Source organism: Medicago sativa, chromosome 7, assembly GCF_051527215.1.
Source record: "Medicago sativa cultivar Bolivia chromosome 7, Bolivia_mono, whole genome shotgun sequence".
Classification (NCBI taxonomy): domain Eukaryota; kingdom Viridiplantae; phylum Streptophyta; class Magnoliopsida; order Fabales; family Fabaceae; genus Medicago; species Medicago sativa.
This window is the reverse complement of record NC_140755.1, coordinates 23,148,444-23,172,417: the sequence shown is the minus strand read 5'-3', so window position 1 is coordinate 23,172,417 and position 23,974 is coordinate 23,148,444. Positions and strand designations below refer to the sequence as shown.

The 23,974-nt window shown below is 34.8% G+C and overlaps 1 protein-coding gene and 1 pseudogene across 1 annotated transcript; both read right to left on the bottom strand.

The window, feature by feature from the left end:
• Positions 1–416: 416 nt before the first annotated feature.
• On the bottom strand, positions 417–7,361 carry LOC146904999 (uncharacterized). Its single transcript, XM_085726987.1, has 8 exons — positions 7,154–7,361; positions 5,704–5,814; positions 2,357–3,217; positions 1,977–2,236; positions 1,693–1,896; positions 1,519–1,611; positions 1,262–1,366; positions 417–807 (listed from the first exon to the last, which is right to left on the bottom strand). The coding sequence occupies exons 3-8, from the start codon at positions 3,210–3,212 to the stop codon at positions 448–450; spliced, it is 1,878 nt and encodes a 625-aa protein (XP_085583113.1). The 5' UTR covers positions 3,213–3,217; positions 5,704–5,814; positions 7,154–7,361; the 3' UTR covers positions 417–447.
• Positions 3,543–5,551, bottom strand: LOC146905000 (uncharacterized; annotated as a pseudogene).
• Positions 7,362–23,974: the final 16,613 nt, after the last annotated feature.

Here is a 23,974-nt window from a genome sequence, read left to right as displayed (position 1 = left end):
TAAACTGTCGCAACACCCCTTTCAAACAAAAAAAAATGTACTTTGCGACTGTTTTGAAGTGTCGCAATACCCATTGCGGCTGTTGCAGCGGCTGTTTCGTGAACTGTCGCAAAATGCTGTTGCGACCCCAACATCCCTAACAGTTCAAGAACAGTCGCAGATGTGAATTTGCGACCCTTAGAACAGTCGCAATCCGTCATTTTAAGGGTCGCAAAATGCATTTTTTCTTGTAGTGTTAATGACACTTTAAACTTTCATTTATATTTTAATAAAATGGATAAACTAGGTTCATATTTAATCTCACTTTGATCCTTAACTAATGAACAAAATCTAATACATCTACTTCAAATATAGTTGAATATCCTAACATCAAATTCATGATATAAATATATCATCATTCAATTATAACTTAAAAAGTTGAAACAACAAGAACACAATGTTATTAATTTATACCTTTTGATGAGTAGGAGCGTAGGTTGATGTCGATGAATGTGGTGCTGGACTATCACCATTGGGTAAAACATGTCTCAACATATTATCTACATCTTCTTCACTTAAATGCGGGTTATTTTGCATGTATATGTTTTTCAAAAGTGATTGCATTGCTCCCATCTTCTGTGACATTTCGGCTATTTGACCATCATATTGCCTTTTCATTAAAGCAATTTCAGCATTTCTCTTTAACATTGATGGTGTGGCAGTTCTTCCAAAACACCGCACTCTACCAGGCCTTTCTTTCCCAAGCAATGACTCAAATGTTTGTTCTCCAGCTTCAGTTGAAATTTTAATCGATTCTTGAAGTTTATCCTAATATCAAACATAGATAGATTAAATTGTTGGTAGTTGTTGGCTGAACATAACTTTTATTTAAACAACAAATATTATTCACGACGAATAACTTTTGAATCGGAAAATAAAAACCAGCACAAACAGTAGCCCAGGTAACAAACCAATTAAGCTTATTCACCTAAACATGGTCTACTCACGCATACACCTGCATAACAGCCAGCACTAAAACAGACAGAACTATACGGGACACACCAAAACAGAAGGGAGCCAAAAGAGGAGAGAAGCAACACTGAGAGTAAAACAAAAAATGGCACAATGAAACAAGTACTGAAGCTACTGCAGAAAAACATAGCAGCCATCAGCACCCACCCAAACCACCAAAAACGCCATCCCCTCACCAAATCTCAAACCAACACACATACAGAAAAACGATCTAAGAGAACATATCATATGATGGAAAAATTTAACTTACAATTGCATCTTGTGTTTCTGCATCCAATTGTTTTCCTTTTCGGCCTTTTCGAGTTTCAATGAACATCTCAGCTTTGGTTACTTCTTCTCCATCCTTCTTTTCTCGCTACATTAGTAATCATATATTAAAAAGAAAAATACTACTTAACAAGATATAGAAGAAATGATAAAAATATAATAAAAATGAAATACTAGTTACTGAAGTCCATAAAACAATCCAAATTACAAAAACAAAAACACATAATAAAAATATCATACCAATTTTGCTCGAATTCTAGCAAAGTTTGTTGATCCCACACGATGCATAAACTTTTGTTTTTTCCTATTAGCTGCATTTTTTTCGCTAATGGTCTGCAATACGAGAAATGATATCGCTATCTACTATATCAACATTTTCTTGAAATGACATTATTGAGTTAAACACTACCTTACCTGGACATTACTATGTTTCCAAAATATCAACAGTTTTCTGAAATGACATTCAGATATGCAATCAGGACGGTTTTTTAATCTTTCCTTCATAGTGGGATACTTCAGATAATGATCTCTCTTGATAAAACATTTTTGTCGTCTCCAAGCATCATTAATGCGGGAAAACACTGCTTTCTCTCCTTCAATAGGAATATTGAACCTCCTCTACAAAAAAAAAGAAATTGTCATCACACGTCGATAAATATTTTATCATTGAAACAAATATGAAATTTTACTTCCCATACATTAATATATCTCCATAAACGCTCCTTGCGAGTCATATTATCCTCTTTTTCTTTCAGCAAATCTTTGAAGTTCGTATGGATCAAGGGACAAAGAGTAGAATTCCTTGCTATAGTTCCAAGGAAATTTCCCACATCTATAACAGTTTTATCATCGGGTCCAATTATCTCTCCTTCATTGTCTAGAGTAACATCTTGACAATATTCTCTTGCATATATTTCTAAACATCGTGTTGGTCCTCGTGTTTTTTTCTTAGTTGCCCCTGTTTTGACATCAAACAAGATAATGTAATATTAAACATCACACATTACAAACACATATGATTAACAAAATAAATTAACATTAAATCATTTTCTTGATCTTAAATAAAATAAAACATCACCATTTGCTTCAGCAGCTTCCTCACAGTCCGCATTTTCTTGTTCTTCCATAACGATGTCTCCTTCATCTTCAACTAAATTTTGCATCTCCCTCTCAACATCTTTCCCTTTTTCTTTAAGAAATCCATCAATTGACATTGATGGATACAAAGGGGTTCTTTTTGTCTTCTTGCTACCATTTTCCTGCCTTACCATTGACTCATCTTGAGCCACCGCCCTTTTCCTAGGCTGCTCCCTTGCCCTTGAAGTGTCATTTTCAGATACTTTCTTGTTTTGTAGCTGTTCCTTTGTCTTTGAACTATCATTTCCACCCAAATTGGTTTTCACAGTTTGTTGTCTTGCCGCTGATACACCTTCAATCATTTTTGTTTTCATTAGTTGTCTCTTTGGATCTTGAATCTGCGTAGGTGTCAGACCTCTACCTTGAGCCGAAGATTGGCCCTTTGGATTTTGGCTTTTAGAAACCAAAGATTGACCTTTGTGTTTTTTCAAGGATACTTCCATTTCTACACTCCTTTCTGAAGAAATCTTAGGTTGATTCCTACTTGCATTGTCAGACACTTTATTCTTTAGTTCAGGCTCCTTGTTTGAATTCAAATTTGTTTTGGAGGTTGTTGCAAACATAGATAGCTTGAACTGGTTATTAGTTGGTGGATGATTTGGCTTGATACTAGGAGCTTCAACTTCAGCTATACGTGTCTTAGTTTGTCCAAGATTGGCCATTCTATCCTCACGCTTGATTTTGTAACTCTGTAGCAATTCAGCACTTGACTTTACCACCGGAAGCTCAAAACTAGAACCATCCCTTTGACCCTTCACATGAGAATTCATATTTTTCTTCTGTGTTTCCTTTTTCATTTTTCCTGCAGAAAAATAAAAAGAATGGTCAATCTGAACTGAAAAACAATGGTCAATCTGAACAGAAAAAAAAGGTCAATCGGAACATAGAAACAAATTGAGGGATATTCAAAACAACCATCAATTGAAAAGGACAAACAAAAATAAACCTGATTATGCATCAAAATAAAATAAAGATTAATTTTACAATCTAAAGATTTCATTTAAAATATAATGAGAAAGATATTGTTTGAACATAAAGATCTCATTTACAATTTAATCAAAAGGTAACTCATGTTACATCAAAGTATTGAGTTTAACAAAAGATAATTTAAAAGTCTTCTCAAGGTACTAGTCCTCATCGGAATCATCTTCATCTCTTGTTTCTTCCATAGCAACCGGAGGTATCTCATCAACCGGAGGTAACATGAAATGTGCGTCATGACTCTAATAGCCAAATATTTTCTTATTACTAACTTGAACACAGTTTGAAATGTTTGATGCGGTCCCATCTGGTAATTTTGCAGCCTTCAAAACATCACAAAAAATAGTCTTCTCATGTGCACTCAAAGAAAAACAAGATTTAGCAAACTCTGCACGACCTCCACCAATCTCTCTTGGATGAAGTTTCTTTCTAATTCCCATATCTTGCAAATCATATCGAGCCTTAATGTGATCTTTTGTCTTCCCGGATATGTCTAAGAGAGTACCAATAATACTATCACATATATTTTTTTCAATGTGCATCACGTCAAGATTATGACGTAATGTATTTTTAGCCCAATATGGTAACTCAAAAAATATTGATTTCTTCTTCAATGGCCCATCAATTTTCTTCTTTCTCTTCTTGCCAAAGTTATTCCTAAAACCTTTTAATTTTTTTGCAATTTCTGTCCCTTTTAACCCACGAGGTGCTGACCTAAGTTCTTCTTTTCCATTAAAGGACCTTTTATTAGACCTCCACGCATGGTCCATTGGTAAAAATGTACGATGACCCATGTAGATTGTCTTGCGACTGTTTTTCAAGTAGATTGAGTTACTTTTGCAATTACAACACGCACATGCAAACTTTCCTTTGGTGCTCAAACCCGATAACATAGCATACCCGGGATAGTCACTAATAGTCCATAAGAGTGCTGCACGAACTTTAAATGATTGATTCTTTGAGGCATCATATGTATCTACTCCTAATTCCCACAACTCCTTTAACTCTTCAATCAATGGTTGAAGATACACGTCAATGTCGTTCCCCGGTGAATCCTTCCCAGGTATCAACAATGACAACATTGTATATTCAGATTTCATGGATAGCCAAGGCGGATAGTTGTATACTACCATCATGACAGGCCATGTGCTATATGATGTGCTCATGGTTCTGAATGGGTTGAATCCGTCACTCGATAAGCCAAGTCTTATGTTACGAGTTTCAGAAGCAAATTCAGAATGAAGTCTGTCAAAGTCCTTCCATGCTTGGCCATCAGCCGGATGCCGCAACTTTCCATCCCTAGAGCGTTCTTCATCATGCCACCTCATTGCAGCGGCTGTCTCTGAACACATAAATAGCCTTTGAAGTCGAGGAATCAATGGAAAATGTCTCAAAACCTTTGCAGGGACATTATAATCATACTTTACTTGCTCAGGAGACTCGCCTTCTACTTGAGGGAACACCTTCCATCGTGAAGCTTTACAAATATTGCAAAAATCATCATTCTCATGATCTTTCCAAAATAACATGCAATCATTTGGACATGCATGAATTTTTTTGTAATCAAGACCCAAATCACTAATCATCTTCTTTGTTTTGTTAAAAGATTCAGGAATATTTAAATCTGGAATCGCTTCCTTCAATAATTCTAAAAGGGAAGTGAATGATACATTGCTCCACCCATGCAAGCACTTCAGCAAGTAGAGTCGAATTATGAAAGATAAAGTAGAGAATCCTTTGTATCCTGGGTATAGCTCTTGTTTTGCCTCGTTAATTAAATTATAGAACTTTCTAGCATCCTCATTGAGACCCTCGTTGTTCCCTTCTTCTATCACATTTATGAATCTGTCATATAGTAAGCCACCAATGTCATCGTGATCATTTGTGTCCTCATCAATTTCCATAGGCGAAGGGATATCCTCTCCGTGGTTTACCCAAACATCGTATCCTTTTACAAAACCTGCAGCAATTAAATGATCACGAACCACGTTCCTTCTTGCCCATTTACCATTTGCACAGTCAGCACAAGGACAAGAAATTTCACGCCCTTGAGGTTTTCCTTTGGTATACGCAAAATCCAAAAATGACTCGACACCTTTTCTATACTTTTTCCAATGTCTTGGGAGTTTAGTCCACTCTTTGTCCATCCTTTAACTAATCTAATTCATAAAAAATGTAACTATAATATACTATACGAAGATATATTATAATTATAATATACTAGTCGAGAGCACATGTTTACATACACAATGTCTTAAAAACATATGGATAACTTTATTGAAGATTAGAATAGTGGTCACCGCTTACCTTTGAAGAAAAGCGCGTGTTGAGAAGAATAAAAAACAGGAGACACAATTAGCAACCGAGAAGAACGACGTCACCGGAATGAAAATTACGGACTTGACTGTGAAAATTAACCTGTGAAAATTGAATGTTAAAAGGGGGTATCAGCAGGTCAACAAGGGAAAAAATGGTTAAATAAGGTAAAATCCACTAACAAATTGGTCAGTAGAAGTAGTGTGTGTTAACAAAAATTGATTAAGAAAAGTATTGTCTAGTAGAATTGAGTAAACTCAAACAATATAGCTTACCAATAAAATTTGAATTAAAGGAGTGTTCAAAAATAAACACTCAATAGAGTGTGTGTGTGTGTGTGTATAGAAAACAAAAAGTAATATATAACTATTCGTTTGATTCTTCTTTTTTAAGAAAATTAAACTATTGGTTTTTTTCAACTCTTGTTAGACATATGTGGGTCATATATAGGTGATAAATTTTGCACCCAGTTTGGTTGGTGTTATATATATTATCAAGTTAATCAATTTCTACCAAGTTATTTTAAAATCGGCAGTGTTAATCAAGGCTTTTCTATACCCACTTGAAATCTTAAACATCAAGAGAGGGACTAGTTCAAGGACACACTTAATCAAATTATCAACTAACAAGAAAAAACATGCCAAAGAAAAATAAAATAATTAAAAGGAATGTATAAGTGCAATACTCTAATATTATTATAATTAAAAAAACATAATGATAACAATGAAACTGTCATGATTATAGTTCACTACCACCTATCATTATCCACAACAGCAACATTAAACCAACGTCATCCTACCTTTTTCTTTCCTTTCAATTCCAAAGTCTTTCCCAATATAATCCCATTGCCTTGTTATAACTTTACTATATATATTTCTCTTGCAGACTTGTTAGTTACATTGTTAATTAATATTCCTTATGACAGAAAATTACAGATCAATGAAACTTCATATAGAAATAGAGTGGTGTCTCCCAAATAATGTTACAGAAATTTCATGTATGGATAACCAACCAACAGTGGTGATTGAGAAAGTGAGCAAAAGGGTGCATTTACTAGGTTTCATGTTACAAAATGGTGTCTCTAAGAGTAACAGAGTGATATAAGACATGCAAGAAATGATGAAGAGAGGAAAAAACATAGGGAAAGAACTAAACAACGTGATGGTGAAGAACTAACTAAATCCATTACTCATAATCACAAAACACATTACTGATGAAAAAACTCAATTAACAATCACAAAATCCTTAATTTTAAACAAATAACAAACCCTAACAATGATTTTATAACATAAAATACATTACCCATAATCTAAATTGATTAATTACTTAATCAATTTAGTACAAATTGGGTCAAATGAAAAAATCCCAAATTAAAAACCCTAAAAATGAAATTTGAAAGAGAGAGACAGAGAGAGAGAGAGAGAGAGAGAGAGATGGAGACCTGGGCTCATTGTGATTCGTCAGTTAATGTTCTGAAGATTCAAGTGAGGTTCTGAGTGAAGAATGGTGAAGAGTGAAGATCGAGAGTTCGCACTTCGCAAGAGTGAAGAGTGTTCTGAAGCTGCGTTTGTTCTTTTTGAAGTACGTATTCACGTTTTTGTTTTTGAGGTGTTAATGTATTTTCCTTCTTAATGTTTATTATTATATTATTATTATTATATTATTAATATAAAAATATAGAGAGTCTCAAAAAATAGAGGGAATCTAAAAAAATTAGAGGGAGGTTTGGCGGGCTATGAAATTTTTTTACTGCACGGTTTGCAAAAACTAAAGGCCACCGTTTTTTCAAAGTGGCTTAAAATATTTAAAATCCATGGGCAAATGAAGTATAGGTCATGGTTTACTACTGGCAGCTTATTAAAAAAGAAAAGGCGACGGATTTTGATTGAGATTTAGATATCAACGAATAAAATTCGTTGTCTATTAGGAGTTGGCAACGGCCATGTTAACTCCACACCTCCAGAAGGGTGGCTTAAAATGAATAGGCAATGGATTTCTTTAGGGTAGTGAACAAAATATAGAAACTTGTCAATGAGTGAATATCCATTGCCTATACACCTATTAGTTTACGGTTTTTCATCCGTGGCCTAAAGTTTCGTTGCCTAAAGTCAAAAATCTTGTAGTGTTACTCTCTTTTGACCCTTTTTCTTTCACTAAAAAAGGCATAAAGTGGCCTAGCCTTATCGAATCGAAGCATGTAATAGTTCCTTGGAAATCTAACGAGCATATCTACGACTTCCATGGTTGATTTTAGAAATTTCAAAAACGTCCAAAATGGTGGTAAAGTGAATTTCCTTGTTAATTTATGGATTTTACTCGATTTTGTTCCTTTTTCTTTCGCTAAAAAAGGCATAAAGTGGCCTAGCCTTATCGAATCGAACCATGTAATAGTTCGTAGGAAATCTAATGAGCATATCTATCTCTTCCATGGTTGATTTTAGAATTTTCTAAACCGGCCAAAATGGGGGTTAAGTGAATATCCTTGTTTATTTACGGATCTTACTCGTCTTTGACCCATTTTCTTTCACTAAAAAATGCATAAAGTGGCCTAGCCTTATCGAATCGAAGCATGTAATAGTTCCTAGGAAATCTAACGAGCATATCTATGACTTCCATGGTTGATTTTAGAATTTTCAAAAACGGCCAAAATGGGGGTTAGATAAATTTCCTTGTTAATTTACGGATTTTACTCGTTTTTGACCCTTTTTCTTTCCATAAAAAGGGCATAAAGTGGCCTAGCCTTATCGAATCGAAGCATGTAATAGTTCGTAGGAAATCTAACAAGCATATCTACGACTTCCATGGTTTATATTAGAATTTTCAAAACGGCCAAAATGAGGGTTAAGTTAATTTCCTTGTTAATTTACGGATTTTACTCGCTTTTGACCCTTTTTCTTTCACTAAAAAAGGCATAAAGTGGCCTAGCCATATTGAATCGAAGCATGTAATAGTTCCTTGGAAATCTAACGAGCATATCTACGACTTCCATGGTTGATTTTAGAAATTTCAAAAACGTCCAAAATGGTGGTAAAGTGAATTTCCTTGTTAATTTACGGATTTTACTCGATTTTGTTCCTTTTTCTTTCGCTAAAAAAGGCATAAAGTGGCCTAGCCTTTTCGAATCGAACCATGTAATAGTTCGTAGGAAATCTAACGAGCATATCTATCTCTTGCATGGTTGATTTTAGAATTTTCTAAACCGGCCAAAATGGGGGTTAAGTGAATATCCTTGTTTATTTACGGATCTTACTCGTCTTTGACCCATTTTCTTTCACTAAAAAATGCATAAAGTGGCCTAGCCTTATCGAATCGAAGCATGTAATAGTTCCTAGGAAATCTAACGAGCATATCTATGACTTCCATGGTTGATTTTAGAATTTTCAAAAACGGCCAAAATGGGGGTTAGGTTAATTTCCTTGTTAATTTACGGATTTTACTCGTTTTTGACCCTTTTTCTTTCCATAAAAAGGGCATAAAGTGGCCTAGCCTTATCGAATCGAAGCATGTAATAGTTCGTAGGAAATCTAACAAGCATATCTACGACATCCATGGTTTATATTAGAATTTTCAAAACGGCCAACATGAGGGTTAAGTTAATTTCCTTGTTAATTTACGGATTTTACTCGCTTTTGACCCTTTTTCTTTCACTAAAAAAGGCATAAAGTGGCCTAGCCTTATCGAATCGAAGCATGTAAAAGTTTCTTGGAAATCTAACGAGCATATCTACGACTTCCATTGTTGATTTTAGAAATTTCAAAAACGTCCAAAATGGTGGTAAAGTGAATTTCCTTGTTAATTTACGGATTTTACTCGATTTTGTTCCTTTTTCTTTCGCTAAAAAAGGCATAAAGTGGCCTAGCCTTTTCGAATCGAACCATGTAATAGTTCGTAGGAAATCTAACGAGCATATCTATCTCTTGCATGGTGTATTTTAGAATTTTCTAAACCGGCCAAAATGGGGGTTAAGTGAATATCCTTGTTTATTTACGGATCTTACTCGTCTTTGACCCATTTTCTTTCACTAAAAAATGCATAAAGTGGCCTAGCCTTATCGAATCGAAGCATGTAATAGTTCCTAGGAAATCTAACGAACATATCTATGACTTCCATGGTTGATTTTAGAATTTTCAAAAACGGCCAAAATGGGGGTTAGGTTAATTTCCTTGTTAATTTACGGATTTTACTCGTTTTTGACCCTTTTTCTTTCCATAAAAAGGGCATAAAGTGGCCTAGCCTTATCGAATCGAAGCATGTAATAGTTCCTAGAAAATCTAACGAGCATATCTACGACTTCCATGGTTGATTTTAGAAATTTCAAAAACGTCCAAAATGGTGTTAAAGTGAATTTCCTTGTTAATTTACGGATTTTACTCGATTTTTATCCGTTTTCTTTCGCTAAAAAGGGCATAAAGTGGCCTAGCCTTATCGAATCGAAGCATGTAATAGTTCGTAGGAAATCTAACAAGCATATCTACGACTTCCATGGTTTATATTAGAATTTTCAAAACGGCCAAAATGAGGGTTAAGTTAATTTCCTTGTTAATTTGCGGATTTTACTCGCTTTTGACCCTTTTTCTTTCACTAAAAAAGGCATAAAGTGGCCTAGCCTTATCGAATCGAAGCATGTAATAGTTCCTTGGAAATCTATCGAGCATATCTACGACTTCCATGGTTGATTTTAGAAATTTCAAAAACGTCCAAAATGGTTGTAAAGTGAATTTCCTTGTTAATTTACGGATGTTACTCGATTTTGTTCCTTTTTCTTTCGCTAAAAAAGGCATAAAGTGGCCTAGCCTTATCGAATCGAACCATGTAATAGTTCGTAGGAAATCTAACGAGCATATCTATCTCTTCCATGGTTGATTTTAGAATTTTCTAAACCGGCCAAAATGGGGGTTAAGTGAATATCCTTGTTTATTTACGGATCTTACTCGTCTTTGACCCATTTTCTTTCACTAAAAAATGCATAAAGTGGCCTAGCCTTATCGAATCGAAGCATCTAATAGTTCCTAGGAAATCTAACGAGCATATCTATGACTTCCATGGTTGATTTTAGAATTTTCAAAAACGGCCAAAATGGGGGTTAGGTTAATTTCCTTGTTAATTTACGGATTTTACTCGTTTTTGACCCTTTTTCTTTCCATAAAAAGGGCATAAAGTGGCCTAGCCTTATCGAATCGAAGCATGTAATAGTTCCTAGGAAATCTAACGAGCATATCTACGACTTCCATGGTTGATTTTAGAAATTTCAAAAACGTCCAAAATGGTGTTAAAGTGAATTTCCTTGTTAATTTACGGATTTTACTCGATTTTTATCCGTTTTCTTTCGCTAAAAAGGGCATAAAGTGGCCTAGCCTTATCGAATCGAAGCATGTAATAGTTCGTAGGAAATCTAACAAGCATATCTACGACTTCCATGGTTTATATTAGAATTTTCAAAACGGCCAAAATGAGGGTTAAGTTAATTTCCTTGTTAATTTACGGATTTTACTCTCTTTTGACCCTTTTTCTTTCACTAAAAAAGGCATAAAGTGGCCTAGCCTTATCGAATCGAAGCATGTAATAGTTCCTTGGAAATCTAACGAGCATATCTACGACTTCCATGGTTGATTTTAGAAATTTCAAAAACGTCCAAAATGGTGGTAAAGTGAATTTCCTTGTTAATTTATGGATTTTACTCGATTTTGTTCCTTTTTCTTTCGCTAAAAAAGGCATAAAGTGGCCTAGCCTTATCGAATCGAACCATGTAATAGTTCGTAGGAAATCTAATGAGCATATCTATCTCTTCCATGGTTGATTTTAGAATTTTCTAAACCGGCCAAAATGGGGGTTAAGTGAATATCCTTGTTTATTTACGGATCTTACTCGTCTTTGACCCATTTTCTTTCACTAAAAAATGCATAAAGTGGCCTAGCCTTATCGAATCGAAGCATGTAATAGTTCCTAGGAAATCTAACGAGCATATCTATGACTTCCATGGTTGATTTTAGAATTTTCAAAAACGGCCAAAATGGGGGTTAGGTTAATTTCCTTGTTAATTTACGGATTTTACTCGTTTTTGACCCTTTTTCTTTCCATAAAAAGGGCATAAAGTGGCCTAGCCTTATCGAATCGAAGCATGTAATAGTTCGTAGGAAATCTAACAAGCATATCTACGACTTCCATGGTTTATATTAGAATTTTCAAAACGGCCAAAATGAGGGTTAAGTTAATTTCCTTGTTAATTTACGGATTTTACTCGCTTTTGACCCTTTTTCTTTCACTAAAAAAGGCATAAAGTGGCCTAGCCTTATTGAATCGAAGCATGTAATAGTTCCTTGGAAATCTAACGAGCATATCTACGACTTCCATGGTTGATTTTAGAAATTTCAAAAACGTCCAAAATGGTGGTAAAGTGAATTTCCTTGTTAATTTACGGATTTTACTCGATTTTGTTCCTTTTTCTTTCGCTAAAAAAGGCATAAAGTGGCCTATCCTTTTCGAATCGAACCATGTAATAGTTCGTAGGAAATCTAACGAGCATATCTATCTCTTGCATGGTTGATTTTAGAATTTTCTAAACCGGCCAAAATGGGGGTTAAGTGAATATCCTTGTTTATTTACGGATCTTACTCGTCTTTGACCCATTTTCTTTCACTAAAAAATGCATAAAGTGGCCTAGCCTTATCGAATCGAAGCATGTAATAGTTCCTAGGAAATCTAACGAGCATATCTATGACTTCCATGGTTGATTTTAGAATTTTCAAAAACGGCCAAAATGGGGGTTAGGTTAATTTCCTTGTTAATTTACGGATTTTACTCGTTTTTGACCCTTTTTCTTTCCAAAAAAAGGGCATAAAGTGGCCTAGCCTTATCGATTCGAAGCATGTAATAGTTCGTAGGAAATCTAACAAGCATATCTACGACATCCATGGTTTATATTAGAATTTTCAAAACGGCCAAAATGAGGGTTAAGTTAATTTCCTTGTTAATTTACGGATTTTACTCGCTTTTGACCCTTTTTCTTTCACTAAAAAAGGCATAAAGTGGCCTAGCCTTATCGAATCGAAGCATGTAATAGTTTCTTGGAAATCTAACGAGCATATCTACGACTTCCATTGTTGATTTTAGAAATTTCAAAAACGTCCAAAATGGTGGTAAAGTGAATTTCCTTGTTAATTTATGGATTTTACTCGATTTTGTTCCTTTTTCTTTCGCTAAAAAAGGCATAAAGTGGCCTAGCCTTATCGAATCGAACCATGTAATAGTTCGTAGGAAATCTAATGAGCATATCTATCTCTTCCATGGTTGATTTTAGAATTTTCTAAACCGGCCAAAATGGGGGTTAAGTGAATATCCTTGTTTATTTACGGATCTTACTCGTCTTTGACCCATTTTCTTTCACTAAAAAATGCATAAAGTGGCCTAGCCTTATCGAATCGAAGCATGTAATAGTTCCTAGGAAATCTAACGAGCATATCTATGACTTCCATGGTTGATTTTAGAATTTTCAAAAACGGCCAAAATGGGGGTTAGGTTAATTTCCTTGTTAATTTACGGATTTTACTCGTTTTTGACCCTTTTTCTTTCCATAAAAAGGGCATAAAGTGGCCTAGCCTTATCGAATCGAAGCATGTAATAGTTCGTAGGAAATCTAACAAGCATATCTACGACTTCCATGGTTTATATTAGAATTTTCAAAACGGCCAAAATGAGGGTTAAGTTAATTTCCTTGTTAATTTACGGATTTTACTCGCTTTTGACCCTTTTTCTTTCACTAAAAAAGGCATAAAGTGGCCTAGCCTTATTGAATCGAAGCATGTAATAGTTCCTTGGAAATCTAACGAGCATATCTACGACTTCCATGGTTGATTTTAGAAATTTCAAAAACGTCCAAAATGGTGGTAAAGTGAATTTCCTTGTTAATTTACGGATTTTACTCGATTTTGTTCCTTTTTCTTTCGCTAAAAAAGGCATAAAGTGGCCTATCCTTTTCGAATCGAACCATGTAATAGTTCGTAGGAAATCTAACGAGCATATCTATCTCTTGCATGGTTGATTTTAGAATTTTCTAAACCGGCCAAAATGGGGGTTAAGTGAATATCCTTGTTTATTTACGGATCTTACTCGTCTTTGACCCATTTTCTTTCACTAAAAAATGCATAAAGTGGCCTAGCCTTATCGAATCGAAGCATGTAATAGTTCCTAGGAAATCTAACGAGCATATCTATGACTTCCATGGTTGATTTTAGAATTTTCAAAAACGGCCAAAATGGGGGTTAGGTTAATTTCCTTGTTAATTTACGGATTTTACTCGTTTTTGACCCTTTTTCTTTCCAAAAAAAGGGCATAAAGTGGCCTAGCCTTATCGATTCGAAGCATGTAATAGTTCGTAGGAAATCTAACAAGCATATCTACGACATCCATGGTTTATATTAGAATTTTCAAAACGGCCAAAATGAGGGTTAAGTTAATTTCCTTGTTAATTTACGGATTTTACTCGCTTTTGACCCTTTTTCTTTCACTAAAAAAGGCATAAAGTGGCCTAGCCTTATCGAATCGAAGCATGTAATAGTTTCTTGGAAATCTAACGAGCATATCTACGACTTCCATTGTTGATTTTAGAAATTTCAAAAACGTCCAAAATGGTGGTAAAGTGAATTTCCTTGTTAATTTACGGATTTTACTCGATTTTGTTCCTTTTTCTTTCGCTAAAAAAGGCATAAAGTGGCCTAGCCTTATCGAATCGAACCATGTAATAGTTCGTAGGAAATCTAACGAGCATATCTATCTCTTCCATGGTTGATTTTAGAATTTTCTAAACCAGCCAAAATGGGGGTTAAGTGAATATCCTTGTTTATTTACGGATCTTACTCGTCTTTGACCCATTTTCTTTCACTAAAAAATGCATAAAGTGGCCTAGCCTTATCGAATCGAAGCATGTAATAGTTCCTAGGAAATCTAACGAGCATATCTATGACTTCCATGGTTGATTTTAGAATTTTCAAAAACGGCCAAAATGGGGGTTAGGTTAATTTCCTTGTTAATTTACGGATTTTACTCGTTTTTGACCCTTTTTCTTTCCATAAAAAGGGCATAAAGTGGCCTAGCCTTATCGAATCGAAGCATGTAATAGTTCCTAGGAAATCTAACGAGCATATCTACGACTTCCATGGTTTATATTAGAATTTTCAAAACGGCCAAAATGAGGGTTAAGTTAATTTCCTTGTTAATTTACGGATTTTACTCGCTTTTGACCCTTTTTCTTTCACTAAAAAAGGCATAAAGTGGCCTAGCCTTATTGAATCGAAGCATGTAATAGTTCCTTGGAAATCTAACGAGCATATCTACGACTTCCATGGTTGATTTTAGAAATTTCAAAAACGTCCAAAATGGTGGTAAAGTGAATTTCCTTGTTAATTTACGGATTTTACTCGATTTTGTTCCTTTTTCTTTCGCTAAAAAAGGCATAAAGTGGCCTAGCCTTTTCGAATCGAACCATGTAATAGTTCGTAGGAAATCTAACGAGCATATCTATCTCTTGCATGGTTGATTTTAGAATTTTCTAAACCGGCCAAAATGGGGGTTAAGTGAATATCCTTGTTTATTTACGGATCTTACTCGTCTTTGACCCATTTTCTTTCACTAAAAAATGCATAAAGTGGCCTAGCCTTATCGAATCGAAGCATGTAATAGTTCCTAGGAAATCTAACGAGCATATCTATGACTTCCATGGTTGATTTTAGAATTTTCAAAAACGGCCAAAATGGGGGTTAGGTTAATTTCCTTGTTAATTTACGGATTTTACTCGTTTTTGACCCTTTTTCTTTCCAAAAAAAGGGCATAAAGTGGCCTAGCCTTATCGATTCGAAGCATGTAATAGTTCGTAGGAAATCTAACAAGCATATCTACGACATCCATGGTTTATATTAGAATTTTCAAAACGGCCAAAATGAGGGTTAAGTTAATTTCCTTGTTAATTTACGGATTTTACTCGCTTTTGACCCTTTTTCTTTCACTAAAAAAGGCATAAAGTGGCCTAGCCTTATCGAATCGAAGCATGTAATAGTTTCTTGGAAATCTGACGAGCATATCTACGACTTCCATTGTTGATTTTAGAAATTTCAAAAACGTCCAAAATGGTGGTAAAGTGAATTTCCTTGTTAATTTACGGATTTTACTCGATTTTGTTCCTTTTTCTTTCGCTAAAAAAGGCATAAAGTGGCCTAGCCTTATCGAATCGAACCATGTAATAGTTCGTAGGAAATCTAACGAGCATATCTATCTCTTCCATGGTTGATTTTAGAATTTTCTAAACCAGCCAAAATGGGGGTTAAGTGAATATCCTTGTTTATTTACGGATCTTACTCGTCTTTGACCCATTTTCTTTCACTAAAAAATGCATAAAGTGGCCTAGCCTTATCGAATCGAAGCGTGTAATAGTTCCTAGGAAATCTAACGAGCATATCTACGACTTCCATGGTTGATTTTAGAATTTTCAAAAACGTCCAAAATGGTGGTAAAGTGAATTTCCTTGTTAATTTACGGATTTTACTCGATTTTGTTCCTTTTTCTTTCGCTAAAAAAGGCATAAAGTGGCCTAGCCTTATCGAATCGAACCATGTAATAGTTCGTAGGAAATCTAACGAGCATATCTATCTCTTCCATGGTTGATTTTAGAATTTTCTAAACCGGCCAAAATGGGGGTTAAGTGAATATCCTTGTTTATTTACGGATCTTACTCGTCTTTGACCCATTTTCTTTCACTAAAAAATGCATAAAGTGGCCTAGCCTTATCGAATCGAAGCGTGTAATAGTTCCTAGGAAATCTAACGAGCATATCTATGACTTCCATGGTTGATTTTAGAATTTTCAAAAACGGCCAAAATGGGGGTTAGGTTAATTTCCTTGTTAATTTACGGATTTTACTCGTTTTTGACCCTTTTTCTTTCCATAAAAAGGGCATAAAGTGGCCTAGCCTTATCGAATCGAAGCATGTAATAGTTCCTAGGAAATCTAACGAGCATATCTACGACTTCCATGGTTGATTTTAGAAATTTCAAAAACGTCCAAAATGGTGTTAAAGTGAATTTCCTTGTTAATTTACGGATTTTACTCGATTTTTATCCGTTTTCTTTCGCTAAAAAGGGCATAAAGTGGCCTAGCCGTATCGTATCGAAGCATGTAATAGTTCGTAGGAAATCTAACAAGCATATCTACGACTTCCATGGTTTATATTAGAATTTTCAAAAAGGCCAAAATGAGGGTTAAGTTAATTTCCTTGTTAATTTACGGATTTTACTCTCTTTTGACCCTTTTTCTTTCACTAAAAAAGGCATAAAGTGACCTAGCCTTATCGAATCGAACCATGTAATAGTTCGTAGGAAATCTAACGAGCATATCTATCTCTTCCATGGTTGATTTTAGAATTTTCTAAACCGGCCAAAATGGGGGTTAAGTGAATATCCTTGTTTATTTACGGATCTTACTCGTCTTTGACCCATTTTCTTTCACTAAAAAATGCATAAAGTGGCCTAGCCTTATCGAATCGAAGCATGTAATAGTTCCTAGGAAATCTAACAAGCATATCTACGACTTCCACGGTTTATATTAGAATTTTCAAAACGGCCAAAATGAGGGTTAAGTTAATTTCCTAGTTAATTTATGGATTTTACTTGCTTTTGACCCTTTTTCTTTCACTAAAAAAGGCATAAAGTGGCCTAGCCTTATCGAATCGAAGCATGTAATAGTTCCTAGGAAATCTAACAAGCATATCTACGACATCCATGGTTTATTTTAGAAATTTCAAAAACGTCCAAAATGGTGGTAAAGTGAATTTCCTTGTTAATTTACGGATTTTACTCGATTTTGATCCTTTTTCTTTTGCTAAAAAGGGCATAAAGAGGCCTAGGCTTATCGAATCGAACCATGTAATAGTTCGTAGGAATTCTAACGAGCATATCTATGACTTCCATGGTTGATTTTAGAATTTTCAAAAACGGCCAAGATGGGGGTTAAGTGAATATCCTTGTTTATTTATGGATCTTACTCATCTTTGACCCATTTTCTTGCACTAAAAAATGCATAAAGTGGCCTAGCCTTTTCGAATCGAACCATGCAATAGTTCCTAGGAAATCTAACAAGCATATCTACGACTTCCACCGATTATATTAGAATTTTCAAAACGGCCAAAATGGGGTTAAGTTAATTTCCTTGTTAATTTACGGATTTTACTCGTTTTTGACCCTTTTTCTTTCACTAAAAAGGGCATAAAGTGGCCTAGCCTTATCGAATCGAAGCATGTAATAGTTCCTAGGAAATCTAACGAGCATATCTATTAATTCCATGGTTGATTTTAGAATTTTCAAAAATGGCCAAAATGGGGGTTAGGTTAATTTCCTTGTTAATTTACGGATTTTACTCGTTTTTCACCCTTTTTCTTTCACTAAAAAGGGCATAAAGTGGCCTATCTTTATCGAATCGAAGCATGTAATAGTTCCTAGGAAATCTAACGAGCATATCTACGACTTCCATGGTTGATTTTAGAAATTTCAAAAACGTCCAAAATGGTGGTAAAGTGAATTTCCTTGTTAATTTACGGATTTTACTCGATTTTGATCCTTTTTCTTTTGCTAAAAAGGGCATAAAGAGGCCTAGGCTTATCGAATCGAACCATGTAATAGTTCGTAGGAATTCTAACGAGCATATCTATGACTTCCATGGTTGATTTTAGAATTTTCCAAAAAGGCCAAGATGGGGGTTAAGTGAATATCCTTGTTTATTTACGGATCTTACTCATATTTGACCCATTTTCTTGCACTAAAAAATGCGTAATGTGGCCTAGCCTTTTCGAATCGAACCATGCAATAGTTCCTAGGAAATCTAACAAGCATATCTACGACTTCCACCGATTATATTAGAATTTTCAAAACGGCCAAAATGGGGTTAAGTTAATTTCCTTGTTAATTTACGGATTTTACTCGTTTTTGACCCTTTTTCTTTCACTAAAAAGGGCATAAAGTGGCCTAGCCTTATCGAATCGAAGCATGTAATAGTTCCTAGGAAATCTAACGAGCATATCTATTAATTCCATGGTTGATTTTAGAATTTTCAAAAATGGCCAAAATGGGGGTTAGGTTAATTTCCTTGTTAATTTACGGATTTTACTCGTTTTTCACCCTTTTTCTTTCACTAAAAAGGGCATAAAGTGGCCTATCTTTATCGAATCGAAGCATGTAATAGTTCCTAGGAAATCTAACGAGCATATCTACGACTTCCATGGTTGATTTTAGAAATTTCAAAAACGTCCAAAATGGTGGTAAAGTGAATTTCCTTGTTAATTTACGGATTTTACTCGATTTTGATCCTTTTTCTTTTGCTAAAAAGGGCATAAAGAGGCCTAGGCTTATCGAATCGAACCATGTAATAGTTCGTAGGAATTCTAACGAGCATATCTATGACTTCCATGGTTGATTTTAGAATTTTCCAAAAAGGCCAAGATGGGGGTTAAGTGAATATCCTTGTTTATTTACGGATCTTACTCATATTTGACCCATTTTCTTGCACTAAAAAATGCGTAATGTGGCCTAGCCTTTTCGAATCGAACCATGCAATAGTTCCTAGGAAATCTAACAAGCATATCTACGACTTCCACCGATTATATTAGAATTTTCAAAACGGCCAAAATGAGGGTTAAGTTAATTTCCTAGTTAATTTATGGATTTTACTTGCTTTTGACCCTTTTTCTTTCACTAAAAAAGGCATAAAGTGGCCTAGCCTTATCGAATCGAAGCATGTAATAGTTCCTAGGAAATCTAACAAGCATATCTACGACTTCCACGGTTTATATTAGAATTTTCAAAACGGCCAAAATGAGGGTTAAGTTAATTTCCTAGTTAATTTATGGATTTTACTTGCTTTTGACCCTTTTTCTTTCACTAAAAAAGGCATAAAGTGGCCTAGCCTTATCGAATCGAAGCATGTAATAGTTCCTAGGAAATCTAACAAGCATATCTACGACATCCATGGTTTATTTTAGAAATTTCAAAAACGTCCAAAATGGTGGTAAAGTGAATTTCCTTGTTAATTTACGGATTTTACTCGATTTTGATCCTTTTTCTTTTGCTAAAAAGGGCATAAAGAGGCCTAGGCTTATCGAATCGAACCATGTAATAGTTCGTAGGAATTCTAACGAGCATATCTATGACTTCCATGGTTGATTTTAGAATTTTCAAAAACGGCCAAGATGGGGGTTAAGTGAATATCCTTGTTTATTTATGGATCTTACTCATCTTTGACCCATTTTCTTGCACTAAAAAATGCATAAAGTGGCCTAGCCTTTTCGAATCGAACCATGCAATAGTTCCTAGGAAATCTAACAAGCATATCTACGACTTCCACCGATTATATTAGAATTTTCAAAACGGCCAAAATGGGGTTAAGTTAATTTCCTTGTTAATTTACGGATTTTACTCGTTTTTGACCCTTTTTCTTTCACTAAAAAGGGCATAAAGTGGCCTAGCCTTATCGAATCGAAGCATGTAATAGTTCCTAGGAAATCTAACGAGCATATCTATTAATTCCATGGTTGATTTTAGAATTTTCAAAAATGGCCAAAATGGGGGTTAGGTTAATTTCCTTGTTAATTTACGGATTTTACTCGTTTTTCACCCTTTTTCTTTCACTAAAAAGGGCATAAAGTGGCCTATCTTTATCGAATCGAAGCATGTAATAGTTCCTAGGAAATCTAACGAGCATATCTACGACTTCCATGGTTGATTTTAGAAATTTCAAAAACGTCCAAAATGGTGGTAAAGTGAATTTCCTTGTTAATTTACGGATTTTACTCGATTTTGATCCTTTTTCTTTTGCTAAAAAGGGCATAAAGAGGCCTAGGCTTATCGAATCGAACCATGTAATAGTTCGTAGGAATTCTAACGAGCATATCTATGACTTCCATGGTTGATTTTAGAATTTTCCAAAAAGGCCAAGATGGGGGTTAAGTGAATATCCTTGTTTATTTACGGATCTTACTCATATTTGACCCATTTTCTTGCACTAAAAAATGCGTAATGTGGCCTAGCCTTTTCGAATCGAACCATGCAATAGTTCCTAGGAAATCTAACAAGCATATCTACGACTTCCACCGATTATATTAGAATTTTCAAAACGGCCAAAATGGGGTTAAGTTAATTTCCTTGTTAATTTACGGATTTTACTCGTTTTTGACCCTTTTTCTTTCACTAAAAAGGGCATAAAGTGGCCTAGCCTTATCGAATCGAAGCATGTAATAGTTCCTAGGAAATCTAACGAGCATATCTATTAATTCCATGGTTGATTTTAGAATTTTCAAAAATGGCCAAAATGGGGGTTAGGTTAATTTCCTTGTTAATTTACGGATTTTACTCGTTTTTCACCCTTTTTCTTTCACTAAAAAGGGCATAAAGTGGCCTATCTTTATCGAATCGAAGCATGTAATAGTTCCTAGGAAATCTAACGACCATATCTACGACTTCCATGGTTGATTTTAGAAATTTCAAAAACGTCCAAAATGGTGGTAAAGTGAATTTCCTTGTTAATTTACGGATTTTACTCGATTTTGATCCTTTTTCTTTTGCTAAAAAGGGCATAAAGAGGCCTAGGCTTATCGAATCGAACCATGTAATAGTTCGTAGGAATTCTAACGAGCATATCTATGACTTCCATGGTTGATTTTAGAATTTTCCAAAAAGGCCAAGATGGGGGTTAAGTGAATATCCTTGTTTATTTACGGATCTTACTCATATTTGACCCATTTTCTTGCACTAAAAAATGCGTAATGTGGCCTAGCCTTTTCGAATCGAACCATGCAATAGTTCCTAGGAAATCTAACAAGCATATCTACGACTTCCACCGATTATATTAGAATTTTCAAAACGGCCAAAATGGGGTTAAGTTAATTTCCTTGTTAATTTACGGATTTTACTCGTTTTTGACCCTTTTTCTTTCACTAAAAAGGGCATAAAGTGGCCTAGCCTTATCGAATCGAAGCATGTAATAGTTCCTAGGAAATCTAACGAGCATATCTATTACTTCCATGGTTGATTTTAGAATTTTCAAAAATGGCCAAAATGGGGGTTAGGTTAATTTCCTTGTTAATTTACGGATTTTACTCGTTTTTCACCCTTTTTCTTTCACTAAAAAGGGCATAAAGTGGCCTATCTTTATCGAATCGAAGCATGTAATAGTTCCTAGGAAATCTAACGAGCATATCTACGACTTCCATGGTTGATTTTAGAAATTTCAAAAACGTCCAAAATGGTGGTAAAGTGAATTTCCTTGTTAATTTACGGATTTTACTCGATTTTGATCCTTTTTCTTTTGCTAAAAAGGGCATAAAGAGGCCTAGGCTTATCGAATCGAACCATGTAATAGTTCGTAGGAATTCTAACGAGCATATCTATGACTTCCATGGTTGATTTTAGAATTTTCCAAAAAGGCCAAGATGGGGGTTAAGTGAATATCCTTGTTTATTTACGGATCTTACTCATATTTGACCCATTTTCTTGCACTAAAAAATGCGTAATGTGGCCTAGCCTTTTCGAATCGAACCATGCAATAGTTCCTAGGAAATCTAACAAGCATATCTACGACTTCCACGGATTATATTAGAATTTTCAAAACGGCCAAAATGGGGTTAAGTTAATTTCCTTGTTAATTTACGGATTTTACTCGTTTTTGACCCTTTTTCTTTCACTAAAAAAGGCATAAAGTGGCCTAGCCTTATCGAATCGAAGCATGTAATAGTTCCTAGGAAATCTAACGAGCATATCTATTACTTCCATGGTTGATTTTAGAATTTTCAAAAATGGCCAAAATGGGGGTTAGGTTAATTTCCTTGTTAATTTACGGATTTTACTCGTTTTTCACCCTTTTTCTTTCACTAAAAAGGGCATAAAGTGGCCTATCTTTATCGAATCGAAGCATGTAATAGTTCCTAGGAAATCTAACGAGCATATCTACGACTTCCATGGTTGATTTTAGAAATTTCAAAAACGTCCAAAATCATGGTAAAGTGAATTTCCTTGTTAATTTACGGATTTTACTCGATTTTGATCCTTTTTCTTTTGCTAAAAAGGGCATAAAGTGGCCTAGCCTTATCGAATCGATCCATGTAATAGTTCGTAGGAATTCTAACGAGCATATCTATGACTTCCATGGTTGATTTTAGAATTTTCAAAAACGGCAAAAATGGGGGTTACGTTAATTTCCTTGTTGATTTATGGATTTTACTCGTTTTTGACCCTTTTTCTTTCACTAAAAAAGGCATAAAGTGGCCTAGCCTTATCGAATCGAAGCATGTAATAGTTCCTAGGAAATCTAACGAGCATATCTATGACTTCCATAGTTGATTTTAGAATTTTCAAAAACGGCCAAAATGGGGGTTAGGTTAATTTCCTTGTTAATTTACGGATTTTACTCGTTTTTGACCCTTTTTCTTTCCATAAAAAGGGCATAAAGTGGCCTAGCCTTATCGAATCGAAGCATGTAATAGTTCCTAGGAAATATAACGAGCATATCTACGACTTCCATGGTTGATTTTAGAAATTTCAAAAACGTCCAAAATGGTGTTAAAGTGAATTTCCTTGTTAATTTACGGATTTTACTCGATTTTTATCCGTTTTCTTTCGCTAAAAAGGGCATAAAGTGGCCTAGCCTTATCGAATCGAAGCATGTAATAGTTCCTAGGAAATCTAACGAGCATATCTATTACTTCCATGGTTGATTTTAGAATTTTCAAAAATGGCCAAAATGGGGGTTAGGTTAATTTCCTTGTTAATTTACGGATTTTACTCGTTTTTCACCCTTTTTCTTTCACTAAAAAGGGCATAAAGTGGCCTATCTTTATCGAATCGAAGCATGTAATAGTTCCTAGGAAATCTAACGAGCATATCTACGACTTCCATGGTTAATTTTAGAAATTTCAAAAACGTCCAAAATGGTGGTAAAGTGAATTTCCTTGTTAATTTACGGATTTTACTCGATTTTGATCCTTTTTCTTTTGCTAAAAAGGGCATAAAGAGGCCTAGGCTTATCGAATCGAACCATGTAATAGTTCGTAGGAATTCTAACGAGCATATCTATGACTTCCATGGTTGATTTTAGAATTTTCCAAAACGGCCAAGATGGGGGTTAAGTGAATATCCTTGTTTATTTACGGATCTTACTCATATTTGACCCATTTTCTTGCACTAAAAAATGCGTAATGTGGCCTAGCCTTTTCGAATCGAACCATGCAATAGTT